Below are 19,912 nucleotides of genomic sequence, written 5' to 3' on the forward strand. Positions count from 1 at the left end.
GGGATGGGCAGGAGGTGAAGGGTCTGAGGAAGCTGGGGAAAGGGAAAGTAGTAATAATAATAATAAAAAGGGGGAAACGATGCCAGGGATTTCCCAGGATGGACTTGGGCAGCAGGGACAGGGAGGGGACTGTCCCTCTCTGCTCTGCCCTCCCCAGCTGGAGTCCTGTGGCCAGAGCTGGGGCCCAACACAAGGAAGATGTGGGGCTGGTGGAGAGGGGTCAGAGGAGCCCCGGGGATGCTCAGAGGGCTGGAGCAGCTCCCCATGGAGAGAGGCTGAGGGAGCTGAGCTGGGTCAGCTTGGAGAAGAGAAGGCTGTGGGGGGACCTCACTGCAGCCTCCCAGTCCCTGAAGGGACCCCAGGAACAGGAGGGGAATGGGCTTGTTAAAGGGCAGAGCCTGGCAGGACAAGGGGCTGGAGTGAAGCTGGAGGAGGGAAGGGGGAGAGGAGAGACTGGGGGGAAGTTCTGTGCAGAGAGAGTGGTGAGGGGCTGGAAGGGGCTGCCCAGAGAGGGGGTGGGTGCCCCGTCCCTGGGGGTGTTCCAGGCCAGGTTGGATGGGGCCCTGGGCACCCTTGTGTAGCTCCAGGCCTGGAGGTTGGTGTCCCTGCCTGTGGCAGGGGGTTGGAGCTCTGGGACCCTTGGGGTCCCTCCCAGCCCAGACCAGTCTGGTATTGCTCTGCAAACCCAACCCCCCTCCAATAGGACGTGCCCTTTGGGGTACAGTGTTTGTCCATCGAATTTAATCTGTGCCAAACCAGCTCTGCTGATGCTGTTGCCCCTGCTCACTCCTCTCAGAAAATGCCTTGACTGAGTTCCGTAGGAAGGAAACTTTCTCCCTACTTGTCCTTGTCAATGAAGCTCCCCATCAAAATCAAGTGAGAATCAGCGATGCCCATTTCCCTTTAGAACTCTGCTCTGCCAGTGCTGATGGTGGAAAACCTGAGGTCACCAGAGAGCTGGAGGACCTGCAGTGAAGCTGCTGGGACCAGGGAGGGGACCGTGTGATGGTGTTTCCTGTACCCCCTCAGTGCCAGCACAGCCCCTGCTTGCTGGAGCAGGTCTGGTGCCTGAGCACAGTCTCTCTTCTCCAGGAAATCCTCCAGGCTTTCAGGCCAGAGCTCAGGGCTGGTGTGTACCAGGCGTGATAAGCTGGGGCCCATAAATTGAAGGCAGCTCCCAAACATTTCAGGAGCCAGGTCAGAGGTTCCCTTCGTTGTTTTTCTAAGTGGAAATCCATCTCCTGCCTCCTCCCTGCTGCAGTTCCCAGGGCAGCCCAGCCAGGGGTTCCCAGGGGTTCGTAAGGCTGCAGCTCTGACGCTGCACAGGGGAGTTTACAAACCGACTCAGACCTGTTTACAGAAGGCAAACCCAGAGCTTCCTGTCCTGAGGGCTCTGTGGGGCTGGCTGTGGTGCAGCCCAGCCCTGCACGGCTCCTTGGCACCCCAGGAGCTTGACCAGGAACAGGGGCAGAAGCTTTGGGCAGCAGAGACACTGGACCATCAGCCTCAGCACAGAGCCACAGGCTGGGGGTGCTGGTGGGGACCTCTGGAGATCCCCCAGAGCAGGTGACCCAGGACAGTGCCCAGGATCAGGGCTTGGGGTGGCTCCAGGGATGGAGGGAGACTCCCCAACCTCTCTGGGCAGCCTGGCCCAGGGCTCTGCCACCCTCCCAGCACACAAGTTCCTCCTCAGGCTCAGGGGGAACTTCCTCTGCTCCAGTCTGTGCCCACGGCCCCTTGGCCTGTCCCTGGGCCCCCCTGAACACAGCCTGACCCCTCCTCCTGAGCCCCCCCCTCAGGGGTTGCTCAGCACTGAGCAGATCCCCCTCAGGCTTCTCTTCTGCGGGCTGAGCAGCCCCGAGTCCCTCAGCCTCTCTGCCCAGAGATGTCCTGGTGGCCTCAGCATCCCCACAGCCCTTTGCTGTCCCCTCTCCAGGAGCTCCCTGTCCTCCCTGCCCCGGGGAGCTCTGGTATCGCTCCTTCCATCACTCCCTTTGCCTCCAGCCCTTGGAGAAGGAAGGTTTCTAGAGTGATTTATTGACACCCCAGGCCAGTGCCTCCTGGTCCAGCCTCAGGAGCCATCCCTGTGCCACGTGCTGCTCTGGGCTGTCCCAGTTCAATTCCCAGGGCTGCAGAGGCGCAGAGCTGCACCCACCGTGTCCTCCCACGGCTTCCTTTGCCCTGGCCAAGCCCCGGCACTGTGGTAGCGCCGCGGGCTGTGTGCTGGCGGGCAGGGCGCGGTGCCGCTCCCGCTGCGTCCACCTCCGGTGCCGTTCTTGCTCTCTCAGCAGGCAGAGGCCTTTCTAGGACAGGGCAGGGCTGGCGCTGCGCCGCGTGTGCCCGGCTGCCGGGGGCTGTTGCTGGCGTCCCCGGGCACCCTCCGCTGGGTGGCTGGCGGCCCCTGCGCTGCCGTGGGCTGCGTCAGCGGGGAGGAAGCGCCAGCCCACGCGCTCTGACTTCTGCTTTTCCGCCTTTCCACGGGCTCTGGTTTTCCCCCGGACTCGCCCCTCGGTGCGGAGGGAGGAGGCGCGAGCGGGCCGAGGCCGCACGTGGTGTGGAACCCATGAGAGGGAGACGGGCCGCGCGGGCCGCGCCTCGCCCAGGCCCTTGCTGAGGGGGCTGGGCCCTTGTTCGGCTTGCAGTTGGGTGGGTGCTGGGGTAGGAGTTGGGTTTGGGTCCCAGTCTTCCTCCTGGCCCTTCCCAAAGCTGCTGCCTGCTGTGCCCACGGTGTGGGTGCTGCTGCTGGGCCTGTGGCGATGGCTGTGGCTCCTCGGCGTGCCGCTGAGGCCTGGTTGCGGTGTGGGCCTGGGGAAGCCGTACCGGTGTTTGGTCGGGGCCGGGTCCTGCCCTGAGCAGAGGGGACTCGTCCCTGACACGGTGCCCAGTTCTTGCTGCCCAGGAGGTCTCCTGGCTTGTCCCAGACCTGGAGCCCACAGGGTCCCAGTGCAGCAGCTGGAGCCTGCCAGTCCCAGTACGGCAAGTGGAGCCCGCAGGTTCCCAGTACAGCAGCTGGAGCTACAGTTCCTGTACTGGTAACTATAGCAACTGGTGTCCCCAGGGCCCCAGTACAGCAGCTGGAACCTGTAGGGCCCCAGTGCTGGACCTGGAGCCCCTGGGGTGCACGAGGAGGGCCGCAGGGAAGCGCAGCTCTGCCCCGTGACCGCTCCCCGCCACGCTGCGTCGCCTGGGTGTGACCTCAGGAGCTGCTCTCAGAATCACTGTGGTTTCCAGGAACCGTGTCACCCACGAGGGCCAGGGACGTCCCCGGCGCCCGCCCCGCTCCGCTGGCTGCCTATGCAAATCGGCAGGACCCAGCTGCACCCCGGCACCTGAGGACAGATGAAACACAAACAGGACTCCAGGGCCTGGGCCCTCACTCTAAGAACAGCAGCGCAGGCGCCGAGGTGCCTCGAAACCTCCCTCTCCCCAGGGCTGGTGTCCGGTGTGCGCGGCGGTGCCGGGGTGATGCCAGATCTGGGGGCTGAGTTCTGCCCCAGTCCAAGGAGCCAGCACATCTGCAGCAGCCAGATGTTCAGCCTGGAGAGGAGAAGGCTGTGGGGGGACCTCACTGCAGCCTCCCCGTCCCTGAAGGGACCCCAGGAACAGGAGGGGAATGGGCTTGTTAAAGGGCAGAGCCTGGCAGGACAAGGGGCTGGAGTGAAGCTGGAGGAGGGAAGGGGGAGAGGAGAGACTGGGGGGAAGTTCTGTGCAGAGAGAGTGGTGAGGGGCTGGAAGGGGCTGCCCAGAGAGGGGGTGGGTGCCCCGTCCCTGGGGGTGTTCCAGGCCAGGTTGGCTGGGGCCCTGGGCACCCTTGTGTAGCTCCAGGCCTGGAGGTTGGTGTCCCTGCCTGTGGCAGGGGGTTGGGGCTCTGGGACCCTTGGGGTCCCTCCCAGCCCAGCCCAGGCTGGGATTCGATGTGAGGATGCGGCAGCGTGTTCGGGGTGATGTCAGCCACAGGCTGCAGCGACACGCTGGAGCTGCTGCCCTCCCTGTGCTCCCAGCAGCACCCCAGGGGGTGCAGGGCCACGTGCTGCAGGCAGAAGGTGCTGGTGCCAGACACGGTGCCCGGTGGCAGCGTGAGGCCCGCGGGGTGCTGGCGCTGTGCCGGGCGCCGCGGTGTCACCCTGCAGCATCATCGCTGCGCCGGCTGCGTTGCCCCGGTAACTGCTGCACGTCAGAGGGAGCGAGGGATGAACGGGCTGAGAGAAGGAGAGAGGTGACAGAGCAAAGGGCAGAACCGGCCCGGTGGCGGCTCCGAGGGGCTGTAACACCCTCAGTGTGTGTTGAATCACCGAGTCCCAGATGTGTTGGGTGGGAAGGGCCCTGCCAGGGCCCCCCAGCCCCACCCTGCAGTGAGCAGGGACATCTTCACTAGAGCAGGGTGCTCAGAGCCCCATCCACCCTGACCTGGGGTGTCTCCAGGGATGGGGTCTCCCCCACCTCTCTGGGCACCCTGGGCCACTGACCCACCCCCCTCAGAGGGAAGAACTTTGTCCCAACACCCACCCTAAATCTCCCCGTCCCAGTTTAACCCATCCCCCCTCGTCCCATCGCTCCCTGCCCTGGGAACAGTTCTTCCCCAGCTTCCTACAGGCACCTCTCAGGGGCTGGAAGGGGCTGGAAGGTCCCCCCAGAGCCTCCTCTTCTCCAGGCTGAGCCAGCCCAGCTCTCCCAGCCTGGCTTCACAGCAGAGCTGCTCCAGCCCTGGGATCATCTTTGTGGCTCCTCTGGCCCCTCTCCAACAGCTCCATGTCCTCCCTGTGCTGAGGGCTCCAGAGCTGGACCCAGCACAAGCAGTGAGCGTAGAGAACGTGTTGGGAGAAGCCTGAGCTCTGTGCAGTGGGATGGGATGAGGGGATGGGCCCTCAGCAGAGTCTCAGTGGCCCTGCAGAGCTCCCGGGTCACCGTGCTGCATCCTCAGGACAGGCGGGTGCCAGGCGGGTGCCAGGCGGGTGTGGGAGGGGGGCTGGGGAGGACGCCCTGTGCCCACCTGGGCTTTTCCTGGCTCAGCACGGTAAGCGTGTGGCACGGGGGCTGTAGGTCAGACCCTGGGCCAGCAGCCACGTGGCCGTGGGAGCCGCGTGCAGCCCGGCCTGTCCGCGAGGCGCTGCGCCCGGCGTGCCAGCGGCACCGCCCGTCACACCCCGGGCGCGCTGGTGAGAGCGGGGCTGCCACCTTCCCTTTCCCTTCTGCCCCCTTCCCCAGCGCCGGTTCTGGATGTTCCAGCCCAGCTCTGTGTCTCGTGTCTCCCGTGCAGGCGCAAGCGGCCGGCTCGGCGCAGTCCTCGCCCACCCACGGCGCCGGCCGCCCCATGCCCATGCCCGTCAGATCCACCTCCGCCGGCTCCACCCCCACGCACGTCCCGCAGGACCCCTTCCCGGGGGTCGGGGGAGACACGCCGGAGGCTCTCACACAAGGTGAGTGGCACAGGGGATGGGGATGGGATGGGATGGGATGGGATGGGATGGGATGGGATGGGGAGGGGAGGGGAGAGAAGGGAAGGGGAAGGGGAAGGGGAAGGGGAAGGGGAAGGGGAAGGGGAGAGGAGAGGAGAGGAGAGGAGAGGAGAGGAGAGGAGAGGAGAGGAGAGGAGAGGAGAGGAGAGGAGAGGAGAGGAGAGGAGAGGAGAGGAGAGGAGAGGAGAGGAGAGGAGAGGAGAGGAAGAAAGCAAAAGGGAGAACAAGGAGGGGAAGGCCGTTGTGCAGAGGCAGACAGACACACGGGGCAGTGACCTTGCTCCAAGGGTCAGAGCTCCTCCACCTTTTGCCCCTTCTCCACACGTCACTCTGCACTTGAACCAAAAATCACAGTTCCAGCCCCAAACTCGCTGCTGCTCCCCAAGCAGACGTACCATGTGCCGGCCCGCGGGTCGCTTCTGCCGTGTCCCACCTCCCCCTCCGGTCCTTAGGGAATGGTGCTGTGGGTGGAGAGAATGGGCAAGGTGGCCGCTTGTAGTGCAACATCCCAGCTCTGCAGGGAGTCAGGGCAGCACCCAGCACAGGGATCCAGCCCCCCAGGGAGTCAGGGCAGCACCCAGCACAGGGATCCAGCACCCAGCACAGGGATCCAGCTCCCCAGGGAGTCAGGGCAGCACCCAGCACAGGGAGCAGCTGGCCCCAGAGCAGGGAGGGCAGTTCCCCTTCAGCCCCACCTGCTGCAGCTCCACTCGCCGTTCCCAGGAGGAAGGGTGCCCGTAAGGTGTGTTTGGCAGGAGGGGGTCACTCGGGGTTTACACACTCTTTTCCTCTCTTTGCCCCAAAACTCTCCATCTTTAGTACTCCAGAAGCATCCTGGGACAGACCTGGCCCCCTTGGCAGGCACAGAGGTTGTTCCTGGATGTGATCCACGTCTCTGGAGATGGATGGCCACTCATATTTCACATTCCACAGTCAGAGAAGGGACAGAAAATCCACCTCTCCCCAGGGCACAGGCAGGTGTGGGCAGAGGCAGCCAGCGGGCAGCAGCTCTTGGTACCCGGGGGGGGTCTGAGAGCCCGTAGTGCTGGGGTGCTGCAGCCCCCACAGGCCCCCCGTGCTGTTCCAGAGGCTGAGTGGCTGGTCCCTGAGAAGGGTGACAGTTGGGTCATCTGGGACCACAGAAGCAGAGGCGATGGGCTCTCATCCTGGGTAGGGAAGATGGTGAACGTTGGGGTCGGGCGCCTTGGTCAGATGGAGTCTCCTCCTCAAACCAAAGGAGACGTGGAAATCGCCTTCCCAGAGCTGGTGCTGCATCTCCAAACCAATCAGCTTTTAAATAACAGTTCCCATTTATCAGCTGCTCATCACATCCCTCCTTCTGGAATGATCTTCCGTGCCTGAATGTGCCAGGAGAAGGTGAGGAAAGAGGCTGGGAAATGGTGGCAGAGGAGCAGGACGTATCGGTGGCTGCTGGGAGCGGGGCAGTGAGGGCTGAGAGCCCTCAGCACCCGCAGGCAGAAGGGCTGCTCCTCCTCTGGAGCTTCGGGGGCCGAGCACACCCAGCTGCAGACACCCAGCACCTCCAGCTCCTCTGCGAGAGGGGCCCGTGGTGTTCCCACCCCGCAGGAACGAGCCCCTCGTCTCTGAGCACTTCCAGAGTCAGGCGCTTCCAGGGGGGCGGGATGCCAAATTCCAGAGGCTCCAGCTGCTGCTGTGGGTGGTCCAGTCGCCTCTTCTTCATCTCCCCAGCAAGTCTGATGGTACAGCCGAGAGCTCTCAACGGATTCCTCTGGCAGCTGCCTCTCCTTCCCCCTCTGCAGAGCAGCTTTCTGCTTCCTGGGCTGTGTGGAGCGGAGCAGCAGCGCGCCGCGTCCCACCGGGCCCTGGGGCTCTGCTTGGTCTGCTCCACCATGATCCCCTCTCCGTTCTGACCGCAGAGACACGAAGCCATCCCCCTCCTGCTGCGGGGAGCGCGGTGCCTGCACCAGCACCGTACCTGTCCCGCTCGCTCTGCGTTCCTTTTGCTCCTGCAGTTTTGTGTTGGCGCCCGGATTTGCTGTCCATCCATCCATCCATCCATCCATCCATCCATCCATCCATCCATCCGTCCGTCCATCCATCTGTCCATCCATCCATCTGTCCATCCATCCACACGTTTCCCTGTGGAGACGCAGGCGAAAGCCGTGACCGAGCGAACTCCTCTCCACCCGGTGTGCCGCCCTCGGAGCCGTCTCCCTCAAACTCCTGACCCCAGTCAGAGCTGATGTAATGAACTGGGGGCTCATTGGTTACTGGTTCCTAATGGGATAGGCTTCACTGGGACCTGCTGGAATTGCCTGGAGTGAAAACTGGTTCTTCCTGGGGTGCCAAACACCCGGCAGCGGCTCCGAGCGGGGCTGCAGCGAAGCTGGGCTCCTGCTCCTGCAGCCGCCGGCGCCGCCCGTGACCCCCCGAGGCACAGTGTCTGGAGGTGATGCCTGCAGACCACCCACTTCGTGTTGTTTGGGGTGTAACAGGAACATTTGGGTTCGCTGGTTTTACCCACCAGGTTGTTACCGAACATCCCAGTGCAGAGAGGAGGGAAGGGGAGCGGAGATCTGGGTGCGGTGCCGCCAGCGAGGAGCGGGCAGGAATGCCGGTGTCTTGTCCTTCCTCCCAGGGCTGGGCTCCTCTGCAGAGAAGGTCTGAGAAGGAAACCGAGTCCCAGCGCTCTCCACCATCCAGCCGTTAGGCGAGCAGCCTCCCTCGGTGACCCCACGGTCCCCCACGTGCCTGGCGAGGGGGAGGGCGCAGGAAAACAGGATTGGAATGAAATGCCATGATGGTCTTGTGTGGGCACAGGATGCAGAGCCCACCATCGGATCAGAAAACCAGCAGGGCTTTTATCACCCTGGAAGAGGAGGACACAGTCCCTCGGGACCTCCCAGGCATCAGAGGGGTGAAGGCTCCCACAGAAGGACCCGTGTGAGAGAAAACTGTCCCACGGGCTCAGTGAGGAGCCTCCTGGCATGAGCCTTCGGCCAGGCACGCTGCAGGGTTATGGTCATTTCACATGAATCCCACAAAATCAGGCGAATCCCCGGCCAGGGGATGGAATTCCCAGGTTTGATGTAGTGAAGTGACTGAGTGGCACCAGCTGGGGGCTTCGGGGGCTCCTGCATGTGGGTGGCCGCACGAGCTCGTGAAGGTTGTCCCTCCGTTCCAGAGGAGACACGGGCTGGAGCTGCACAATTCAGAGCTGCTCCGGGGAGGGGCTGGACACACGGACACCTGGACACATGGACAGCGCAGCCTTCAGCGTGTCAGAGGTGCAGAGGAGCCCCCAAGGCCACGGGTCCCTGATCTGTTGGCCACGATCTGTGTTTTCACCTCCTGGGAGCTGCATCCTGTGCCTTGCTGTCACCCTGTGACCAGGCTGGTCCATGGGCAACCAAACCCAGAGGAGAAGGCTGTGGGTGGGAAGCAGGTCAGCTCAGCAGCGGGCTCTGGCAGAGCTCAAACCACCCTAAAGTCCCCTCAGGAATGCAGGAGTGGGCACTCCAGATGCATCCCAGGATGGAGCAAACCCCGGCACAGCATTAGGGAGCTGACAGGCTGGGATGAGAGAGGCGCCTGACTTGAAACCAAAGCAGCCACGTGATGCCCAGTTGTTGCTGCTGCAGCTCAGCACCACTGTGGAGCATCCCATCGGGTGGCTCTGGCTGTGCCACACGTGTCACCTTCGTGCCATCGCTGCCATAAGGGGCAGGACGGGACCCCAAATGCCAAGAGCTCCCTCAGAGCGCTGCCAGACGCCCGGCATCAAAGGGCTGCTCCCCTGGGCTGCGCCGCTGCCCACGTCTGGTGCCTGCCTGGGATAACAGGACACGGAGAGTTTCCATCAGCAAACAGGGAACAGCTTGAGGGGGGCAGGGACCCTTCACAGGGACCCCAGCAAAGCGTCGGCTCTGAAACCCGAGGAACAGGCTCCAGATCAAACATGAGCCCCCAGGAAAACCCAGGAGGGTGCTGGAGGAGAGGGGGCTCAGCTGGGACAGGGAGTCATGTCTGTGGGCACCGGGTGCTGCGAGGTTGGGCTGTGGTCAGCAGGATGTTCTGCCGGGAGAATGGGGCTGGCTGTGCCAGAGGGACCAGAGCAGATGGAGAAGAACCATCATCACCATCATCATCCTGGCATCAGCCAGAGGCAGTGGGCACCGTCTCCGACGCGCGGCAGCTGCTCCATCTTGTCCCTGGGCCGTGGCTGGGTGGACGTTCCCCTGCGGATCGCGGCCCCTCGCTGCCCCGGTCGCTCCTGCAGAGCCGCGGCCGAGTCCCGCTTGCTGACGGGTCCCTGGTGCAGAGGCTGAAACCAGAGGGGTGCCCAGGCTGGGCGCAGGCGGGTCGGTGTCGCAGGGACCTGCAGCCCCCCAACCATGTGGCACACCCAGGGGGAGCATCCCCCCTGCAGCGATGCCAGGGGAGAGCTGGGTGGGCAGACGGCGAGTGTTTGGGCACCTTCTGGCCCCCTCAATCCATGGCCATGCGATGGGGCAGCATCAGGCAGGGATAACTCGGTGTGAAGCGTGTGGACCCGTCACAGGGAGAGCAGCACCCTGAGCTGCTGCTGGAGCACTGTCCTCATCAAGGGCAGAGCAGCGCGGTAGCTCATTCGCCGAGCTGACAACCCCACGGCCAGGCAGAACCGGGCTGTGGCGGAGCAAACCTCTGCCTCTGGCTGAGCTGAGCCACGCTGACAGCGCCGGGGTACTCTGGGGAGGAGGGGGCACAGCCCGTCCTGGGGCCCATGTGGGACAGGGGGCCGAGCATCGGGCGTGGGCTCATGTGATTCCCACTGTTTGTGGCTGCTCTGCCCCCAGGTACGAGGAGGAACCTCCGCAACGACCTGCTGGTAGCAGCTGATTCCATCACCAACACCATGTCGTCGCTGGTGAAGGAGCTTCACTCGGGTAAGGACCAGCGGGGTGCAGGGAAGAGCCCAGAGCCCCACGTCCCTTTTGGGTTCGTTTCCACAAGAGCTGGTTAAATCCTGCTGCGGGGACGAAAAGGACAGTGCTCAGAGCTGGCACCACCCAGAGCTTCAGCCAGGCTCTGGGCGGGTGGAGGCGGGTGGTCCATCCTCTGCCCAGCAGGACTGAAGCGGCCGTGTCCATCCCTCCATCCCTCCCTCCCTCCATCCCTCTATCCATCCCTCCCTCCCTCACCTTGTCTCACATCTCCCTTTTTCCTGCCCTTTGTGGCTGTTTTGAAGCAGAGGAAGAAGATGAAGAGGAAACAGAGAAGCTGCCGAACGGGAAGGACCGAGGTAAGAGCCCAGGCTGGCTCCGGGCCCGGGGGGCTGCGGGCTCGCCCCTCGCGGTGCCGTCCCCCTTTGGAGAGGCTCTGGGTGCAGACGGCTCCGGTGGAACCGGCCCGTGGTCCCGCAGCTCCTCTCACGGCACCGGCAGGCACGGCGCAGGGTTCCCTCCCCACCCCGGTGTCACGGCGCTGCCAGGGCTCTGGCTCCGTCATCTCCAGGCGCCGGCACCACCGGGGATTCCTCAGCTGCCAAGGACAGTTTGTCCCAGTGAAGGTCACACACGGTCTGGGAGCTGTACCCCTTGTCCCCTGGCCGTGTGTCTCCTGGCTGAGCCAGAGGGACGAGGCTCATGGACACGCTCCGCATCCCGGCACAGCGCCCTGCGGCGCTGGAGCTGCCAGGGGCAAGCACAGAAAGGTTGATTTCAGCTAAAATGGGGGTTTTCAGGGCAGAACCCTGTCAGCTCTGAGCCACAGGACCCCTCTGCCCCAGAACATTCCTCCCCAGCAGAGCAGTTTAGCTGCTGAGCAGCTGAGCCCTCTGTGGTGGGCCAGACGTGCGCCCTGTCTCCCACGGGGGGGTTGGGAGAGCAGAGTGATGTGTGGAAGCAGAGCCAGAGCCGGCTCTGTGAGCGGCTGCTGGACTCAGGGGCACACAGGGGTGTGCAGCTGAGAGCAGCACTAGGTGCAGAGCCTTGGTCTGGAGGGGAATTACCATCCCCAGGAGACAGCGAGGGACCCCCCAGTGCCACAGGGTCGGGGAGGCAAAAATCCAGCTGAAGCGTCAGGGAGCTGCTGGGTCCTGCTGAGCGTGTGTGTGTGGAGCTGCTGCGGCACCAGGGAGGAGAATCCTGGCCTGGTTTGGGTGGGCAGGGTCCTCAGCCCCCTCCCCCACAGTGCCCCCCTGCCACGGGCAGGGACACCCCCCAGCCCAGTGTCCCCCCAGCCCCATCCAACCCGGCCTTGAGCCCTGCCAGGGGTCCCAGGGCAGCCCCAGCTCCTCTGGGCACCCTGTGCCAGGGCTGCCCCCTCCCCAGGAAGGGTTCCTGCCCCCCAGCCCCTCTCCATCCCCCTCCTGCAGCTGGAGGCCGTTCCCCTGGGCCTGGCCCTCCCTGCCCTGGGCACCAGCCCCTCTCCAGCTCTCCTGGAGCCCCTCGAGGGCCGGGAAGGGGCTGGGAGCTCTCCCCAGCAGCAGCTTCTCTTCTCTGGGCTGAGCCAGCCCAGCTCTGCCAGCCTGGCTCCAGAGCAGAGGGGCTCCAGCCCCCCATCATCTCTGGGGCTCCTGGGGCTCTCACAGCTCCGTGTCCCCCTTGTCCTGGGGAAACGCGCCCTGGGAGCAGCCCCAGGCACCAGGAGAGGCCAGAGGCCACTGGCAGGGCAGGTCCTGGGGCTCCTGGCAGACACTGGGTTGCCCTGGGCTGGGGACTGGCCCCTGCCCCAAGGCAGGTGCGTCCTGGGCAGCTTCAGGCGAAGCTCCGCTGGCTGTGGGAGGGCACAGCCAGTCGCTGCCAGGGTGGGATTGGTGGTGCTGGACAGATGTTTGGACCTGATGACCTCAGGGGTCTCTTCCAACCTTAAAGCCTGGTGGTTCTGTGATCCCACCCCTCTGCCTGGTGCCAGGAAGCCCACCCGGCAGCGCTGGGCTCCCCAGCCCCGGAGGGACAGGGACACACTGGAGAGAACCCGGCTGCAGCACCAGAGGGTCGGGCACAGGGAGAGGCTGGAGGAGCTGGGATCAAAGGAAATTCTGCTGGAGTCATCCCAGGCTGCCCAGGGAAGAGTCAAGAGGCAACAGGCACCAGAACCTCCCACCAGAACCCAACACCCATGTCTGGGCTGGTCCAGCGCCGGCACAGGTCACCCTCAGAGCTGCGGGTCTCCCCTCTGAGATGCCTGGAGCCCCGCAGGTCGAGGTCCTGGGCAGCCCTGGTGGGGTTTGGGGTGGGGTGTCAGGGATTCGGTAGGGTCTGGAGCATGGTCACACCCCCCCCCATGTCTCACAGGACCCCCCGAGTGTCCCAGTGGCCCCGGAGCCGTTTGCCATCCCAGACAACCCTGGTAGAGCAGGGAGCTGGGCAGCGCCCAGCGCCGTCGGCTCTGGTGCCGCGTCCCTGTTGCCAACACCCCGTCCCTCTGTTGCAGGTTAGACAGGCGGCCGCCGGCCCCACGGACCTTCAGGTAAGGTGGATGCCCCTCTCCCTCCCACCCCAGCGCCGCGGCTCCATCGGCACCCATGCGATGCCCTGTCAGCTCCTGCCCCCCTCCCTCACCTCCTGTGTCCCATGGGGGGGTTCCCATCGCCCCCCAACCCTCCGAGGGGGCACTGAGGGGGTTTTCCTGCCGGGACCCAACGTTGCTGCTGCTGCAGCGGGTGGGAACACCCCATTGCCTGGTCTCCGTGCCGAGGGGCCGCAGCCGGGCAGCGGGGCGCGCCGGTGTCCACGTGCACCCAAAGCCGTCCCTGCCCCGGGAGAGCAGCTGTAAGGCCCAACAGATGGGTGCCCAGAGAGGGGGCTGGGGGGCACGAGACACCCCACGGCAACAACGCCTCGAGGCCCCAGTCTCCCCATCCGAAAAGCTCCCGGATCGGGTGTCCGTGTCCCCCCTCCGCAGGCACGGTGCCCCTTGCGCGCTTCCCGGGGGGAAGGGAAGGCACAGCAGGGACACACGTGTAACTAACCTGCCTGGGATGGGTCTGGCACGGGGGGCAGCCCCCCAGCCCCCTTCCCAGGGCTTCCCCTGCCCTCGGAGCCTGGGTACCTCTGGGAACCAGGCAGGAGAAAGGCGTTGGTGCTTCCCTTGCTGCAGTGGTAACGATTCGGCCAGGCTGGATCTCAGACACAGCTCTGGGCGATAAAACCACCCTGTGGGGTGTGCAGAGGAGACAACCCTCCCCAAACCCCCCCAGACCCCTTCAAGCCCCCTGGTTTTGCCCTCTCTGCCTCCCTGCGGCTGCGGTGCCGGGTGGAGATGACCCGAACGTGGCTCCTTACATGTGAAATTCAAGTCCTGGCTGATCTGGGGAACGATCTGGTAACTCAAGGAGAGAGACTCTGGCCGTGGGGAGGAGGCACGATGCAGCGATGCTTGTGCCGCCCATGGGACGTCCTCCTGATGTCCCTTCCTCTCCAGGGGCTCTGCCCCTCGACCCCGCTGCTGGGAGCTGGGGTGCTCCCTGGTCCCTGGGAAGCCCCAGCGACTTTTGGGGTTGATTCTCCTCTGGAACGAAGGGCAGACGTGTCGGGATGTGGTGGTGGTTCCCATGGGTAGTGCTGGGACTGGTGCTGCCCCCCCAGACCTCACCACTGGGGCCAGTCAGGCTGGACCAGCAGCTCCAGTTGCCCCCTGATGATGGAGGGGGTGGGATGGGCAGCACTGTCGGGGGGTTCCCATGGCCAAATCTTGGCTGTTCTGGGGGAAGAACACCCATCACCAACCCCACGTCAGCTCGCGTGGACCTCCCACGGCACCACGGCACCGGCGTCCTGCCAGGAGCTCAGGATCTCTCCCCGGGCTGTTGGGGTCCGAGGTGAGGAGCTCTGGGTGCTCGTGGTGGGAGCTGCACCTTTGGCAAAGGCCAGGGACAGCCCAAGAGACACGGAGCCCCAGGCAGGAGGCGCGGGAGGTGCCGGCGCAGGAGCCCGGCGTGGCCTGGGGCCGGAGCTCGGCTCCCGGCGGGCGCTGACGGCTCCTTGTGTCCCCCACCACGCAGGGCGATGCCGGGACTCTCCCGCCCTCGGGACGAGGTGCGTCGCAGCCGCCAGCCGCCATCCTGCAGCCGGGACCCGTCTCCACCGCGCGCCGAGGGAGCGGCTCCGAAGCACCCGGGGGTCCCCGCCGGGCCCCTCCGAGGCCCCTGCATGTCCTGTCTTCCTCCATGTGTTCGCTCCCGACCGACGCCGCCCCGTCGCACTCGGCGCCTTGCGGGAGGTTTTAAAGACAAGAAAACCCCCCAAAATGAGAAGAGAACCCCGGGAGGGGAGGGAACACCCCCTGCTCCTGCTCCTGCTCCTGCTCCTGCTCCTGCTCCCACCGTGCCTGCCCATCCTGTGTCATTGCCTCCCAGACGGTGCCAGCGCCGCGTCACACGCCGCTTCTTCCCTCCCAGCGTCCCTGGGACTGAGCGGTGTGGAGCCGCCCCCCTCACGTGTGACACCCGGGGGTCAGGTCCCAAAGCAGCCCCGTTCCCACCACCCTGCCTCTGGTCGTGCTGCATCCCAGGAGGGAACGTTGTGGACAGAGGGTGCCCGAAGGAGCGGGAGCGGCAGCCACGGGCATCCCTGGTGTCCCCTTAGGGCGTTCCGGAACCTCCCGGCCGGAGCAGGGGGTGGGTACGGCCGTGGCTCCGCTTCCCCTGAGCCAGAGTCACCGGGATGGGGTTGGTTTGAGGCAGAGGTGGGTGGCCAGGCTGTGGCTCCCCAGCCCACCCTGCTTGGCCATGACCAGCCCAGCCCCAGCCCCTCCATCCCCTCCTCTCCTGGGGGTGCTGGGATGGTGTTTTTGGGGCAGGAGCCGAGTGCCCCGTGCAGCTGGGAACATTGATGGGGGTGACGGGGAGCGACACAGCCCGGAACCGGCCCTCGGCTCTTCCCCTCCGGACCGCCGCGGCCGCGGGTCTCAGCCGGGCAATAAACATCCCACCGCCGGGGTTGGGCTGGGTGTGGATACTGTGAGGGAGCTGCCGGGACGGAGGGGACGGGGACGGGAGCTCGGGCATGTCCATGGGCTGAATGGGGCCCCACGGCAGCTTTGGCCACGGCTACGGGCGGCTCCGAGCCCCCAGAACGGGTTTCACCAGCGGCCGTGCTCAGGGTGAGGGGCCGGGGGCAGCGCCGGCGTGGGGGCCGCACCGCAGCAGCCCAGGGCGGCGATGGCAGCATCACCTCCTCGGCCACGCAGCCCGTCGCCGGCACCCGCGAGGCCGGGTCGCGGCCAGGGCCTGACGCCTGCAGCCTGGGCTCCGGTTATTACTCACCCGCCACTTTCCCTTCTCGCTTTTGCTACCACGGCTGCCGGGAGCCAAAGCCTCCAGCCGCAGCCGCCGCCAGCCCGCAAGCGTCGCCCCGAGGCCGCGGTCCAGCCACAGCCGGACACCGCCGGGACCTGCCATCACCAGCCGCCACCGCTCTGGCTACGCGGCAGAACCGGGCGGGTTTGGCAGGGTTTGGTGGCGCCGCAGCCGGGATACCGCCCGTGCCGCAGCCGCGGTGCTGCATCACCTCACCCCAGCGCCGTTTCGTTGAGCCGGCAAAGGGGTTCAGCTGGCGCTTTGCTGCTGCAGGTCGGTGCTGGTGCTGGGGGCACGGCGTCGGCACAGCGAGCTGCTACCAGAGCCAGGGGAACCTGCACCCCCCAAAAAGGGTCCTGGAAAGGCCACGGGTCAGCGGGCACGGCTCCGGTGACACGCGCCCCGCAGCCGGCACTGGGAGCGATGGGGAGCACCGGGACCTGTCCTGGTCAGCCCGCTGCCCCCGCCAGCACCAGGGACCCCCCGGCCTTGCCTTGGGGCGCACGGGGATGCCAAGGAGAGCGTGGTTGGCGGCTCGGCAGCGCCCCAGGCAGGGTGTCATGACATTTTGGGAGGTCACCACCGGTCCCCAGATGCCGTCGGTGAAGCCCGGTGCCGGCACAGGCTGCCGGAGCTGGGGAAGCCCCAGGACAGGCACCGCTGCGGGGGCTGGGCCGTGGCCACAGAGGGGTCCCTGCTCCAAAACGGAGCCAAAGACCAAAACGGCACCTAGAAATGGTTTTTGGTGACCTGGACGGAGCCGCGTCCCTGTGCCAGCAGCACCAGCAGCGCCCCGGTGCCCCTGGTGCCGGGGTTAATGCCCCCGGTTCTCATGGGGAGGGAACAGGGATTGGGGGTGCACATCCCGCGCCGGCGGTCAGGGCAGCGGCACCGTGCTGAGCAGCGCTGCCTGAGCTGTTCCCGGCACCGTGGGAGTGCGGCCACAGGCACGAGGTGATGGTGCCGGCGTGGGGACCGGCGCACCGGGAGCCACATTGTGTCGCCAGCCCAGCGGGCAGGAGATTCCCCTCGGCCCTGCAGACGTGCCGCCGCTCCCTGCGGGGTGAGCAGAGACATCCCAGGGAAGGGGGCACAATCCCAAGGCTTCCCCCCCCGCAGCGCCCACCCCCCAGCCTGGGAACAGCAGCTGTACCGTGCCGTGGGGCTGCACCACACCGTGGGGCCTCACCACACCGTGGGGCCTCACTGTGCCATGGGGCCTCACTGTGCCATGGGGCCACACCGCGCCATGGGGCCTCACCACACCATGGGGTCTCACCGTGCCGTGGGGTCTCACTGTGCCATGGGGTCTCACTGTGCCATGGGGCCACACTGCGCCGTGGGGCCATGCCAGGAGCTTGACCCGCGTTTGCCATGGCTGCGGGTTGCTGGCAGCACAGAGCTGCCTGTGCTGGAGCCGCCATCCACCGGCACGGTGCCTGCGCCCCGGCACGCCGGCCCCTGCCCCAGCCAATGGTGAGCACAGCTGGTGGGGGCGGAAAGGGCGCCGGGCGGGTCGGTGGGTGGGTGGGCGCTGAGGTGGGCACCCCCATCCCGTCCTGGCGCAGCCATACTGGGGGAGCTGGGAGGATGCCCGGCTCCAGCGCTGGCAGAGCCCATGGCAACGCCACGCGGCCACGCCGGGACCCTCCTGCAACGCCCCGCAGGCACCACTGTCCCCACGACCCCTGGGACCCCCACCAGGGTCCCCACGGTGCCGGGCCGAGCGCCACCTGCACCCCATCAGGGGCCAAAGTCCCGGCCGTGGCCCCACTTGCCCCCCGGTGCACCCACCCCCCTGCACGGGGGCTGCTCCAGCCCCCCCACTCCCAGCTCACCCTCACAAGCCCCACAGAGACCCCAGGACCCTCTGGCCCCCACAGCCACACAGCCCCCTGCCCTGGGCAGCCCCTGGTGTGGACCCCCAGGCGCAGGGCAGGGTTGGAGGCTCCCAGACACCCCCCAGGCAGGGTCAGGCCTGACCCCGGGGTTGGGGCTGCCCCTCGCCTGCACCTCGCTGGGCCACACCGGCTGTGCCGGCACCATCCGTCACCAGAGCAGCTTCCTCTGCCCCGCTCCAAGCAGCCAGCGTGACCTGGGCCTGGCCCTGCCCTTCCTCCCCAGCCCTCCTCCTCCTCCTCCTCCTCCTCCTCCCCCCCCCCTGCCCACACCCCAGGGTTTATGGGGGGGACGGGGAGCGCCGAGCGCGGTTATCGATGGGCTATCGCAGGGCAAACACCGCGCCGGGCGGGACACCCAAGGTGTGGCCACGGGTGCCAGGCAGCCCGGCACGGTGCTGGCTCTGCCGGGGGCTGCCAGACCCCCCCCACCCACCCCCGGCATCCTGGGCCTCAGCGCGCCCACCCGCCTGCGGCGCTCGGCCGCGGCCTCACCCACGCGCGTCCTGCGCACACGCTCCCAGTGCCACCAGTGCTCCCCAGTGCCTCCCCACCAGCACCCCCACGGCTCCTTCGTCACCCCGTGTCCCCCGTGCCGCAGTCCCGCCATCCCCTGGGATGCTCCCGCCCCGGCGAGGCCGCGCGCCCACCGCGCCAGCCCGGCACGCCGCACCGCTGCCCGGCGCGTGACGCAGGCTTCCCCCGCGCCGAGGCGGCCGCGGCTGCGGCTCCCTCCGCCGCCGCAGCGCTGAGCAACCAGCTGACCGTGTGTCACCGGCTTAATTTGGCGCCCGCCCTCTTGGCGAGATTAATTAATCCCATCCCCGCGCCCCGGCCCCCGGAGGGACCCGCCGTCCCAGCTGGCAGCCGTCACCGGGACGCGGTGCTGCCAGGGATGAGGCCGGGGGGGCTGCGTGGTGTGGGGGGCCCAGGGGACCCCCACCTCTGCCAGGGGCCGTGGGAGCGGCAGCTGGTGCCTGTGCGGTGGCGGGAACATGGTGAGAGCGGAGGCCGAGTCCGGCAAGCGCCGGCTGCAGCCGCGGTGAGCCCGGCAGGCAGCGGGTCTGGGCCCGGCAGCCGCATTGTCCTTGGGAGGGGAGATTTACAGCGGGTTGGAGATGCCTCGGTGGGAGTCCCGGCCTCCGCCAGCCACCCCGGCCTCCTCCGGCCACCCCGGCATCCTCCGGCCTCCCTGGCATCCTCTGGCCACCCCAGCATCCTCCAGTCACCCCAGCACCTCCAGCCTCCCCAGCATCCTCCAGTCACCCCAGCATCCTGTGGCCTCCCCGCCACGCAGGGCTCTGAGCCGGGGTAACAGCACCTGTTTGCCAAGATGAAGCCGCCAGCGCGAGAGCGGCTGCCGGGAGAGCTGGAGGGGCGGGTGGGTGGGTGGGTGGGCACCCCGGGTGGGTGGGCACCCCCTGCTCCCCACCACGGCACAGCCCCACTGTGCCGGGAGCCGCTGGCGGGGAGGGAGGGCGAGTTGGCTGGAAAGGCCGAGTGCCGGTGGCTGAGCAGCACCCAGGGCCGTGGGGGGTTCGTCGCGCGGCACAGGGTGCCCCCCCCACGGCATCCACAGGGTCTTGCAGAGCCCCCGGGGAGGCAGAGCATGGTGGGGGGTGGGAGCTGCCGGCCCCCCACCCAGCACCCAGGGCTGAGGAGCAGGATGGGGCATGGAGACACCGAGACCGGGCACGGGAAGGGAGGCCTCAGCCCTCCTCCTCCTCCTCCTCCTCTTCCTCCTCCTCTCCTGCACCAGCCCCTCAGCAGAGGCAGTTGCTCCCCAGCCCCGTGTCCTGCCCGCAGTGTTGCCCCAGCCCAACTCGGTTCCCCCAGCGCTGCCCAGAGCCCCCCGGCCCCCAGCCACCTCCCGCTCCCACCAGCAGCCGCCGCTTCCCCTCCCTGCGCCAGGGTCGCGGCTGCCGCCGTCACCTTCCCGCCCCCCCTCCCCGAGCCAGCAGCCCCGGGGTGGTGCCCGGCTCTGGTCTGTGCTGGCGGGTGGGAGCCAACCGCCCCCTCGGCACTGGGGGGGTGCCTGTCCCCGGTGCCCCACACCAGCCCCGGCAGCCGGTGACGGCTTCCTCCCGCCGGGCCCAGCAGCCACAACAGGATGTGCGCCGCGGCCTCGCCGTGAGAGGCGGCACCTCGGCTGCCAGAGCTTCCCCATCGCCCGGCACGCGGCCCGGCAAGCGCCGGATCGGCCGCGCAGAGGGTGGGTGACACCCCGAGCAGAGGGGTGCTGCCACGTGGCACCGGCACACGGCGCCCACCGGCATCGCCACGGCGATGGG

At 67.0% G+C, this 19,912-nt stretch overlaps 1 protein-coding gene across 1 annotated transcript in view; it reads left to right on the forward strand.

Annotated features, from left to right (window-relative positions):
• Positions 1 to 15,353, forward strand: part of DTNB (dystrobrevin beta) — a 123,757-nt gene extending 108,404 nt beyond the window's left edge. The window contains exons 18-22 of the mRNA XM_084261740.1: positions 5,258 to 5,417; positions 10,277 to 10,366; positions 10,669 to 10,722; positions 12,858 to 12,893; positions 14,428 to 15,353. Of these exons, the coding sequence (XP_084117866.1) occupies positions 5,258 to 5,417; positions 10,277 to 10,366; positions 10,669 to 10,722; positions 12,858 to 12,862 (309 nt within the window). The 3' untranslated portion in view covers positions 12,863 to 12,893; positions 14,428 to 15,353. The remainder of the gene's footprint in view (positions 1 to 5,257; positions 5,418 to 10,276; positions 10,367 to 10,668; positions 10,723 to 12,857; positions 12,894 to 14,427) is intronic.
• Positions 15,354 to 19,912: the final 4,559 nt, after the last annotated feature.

The sequence above is a fragment of the Gallinula chloropus genome (assembly GCF_964237585.1).
Source record: "Gallinula chloropus genome assembly, chromosome: 3".
Lineage (NCBI taxonomy): Eukaryota > Metazoa > Chordata > Aves > Gruiformes > Rallidae > Gallinula > Gallinula chloropus.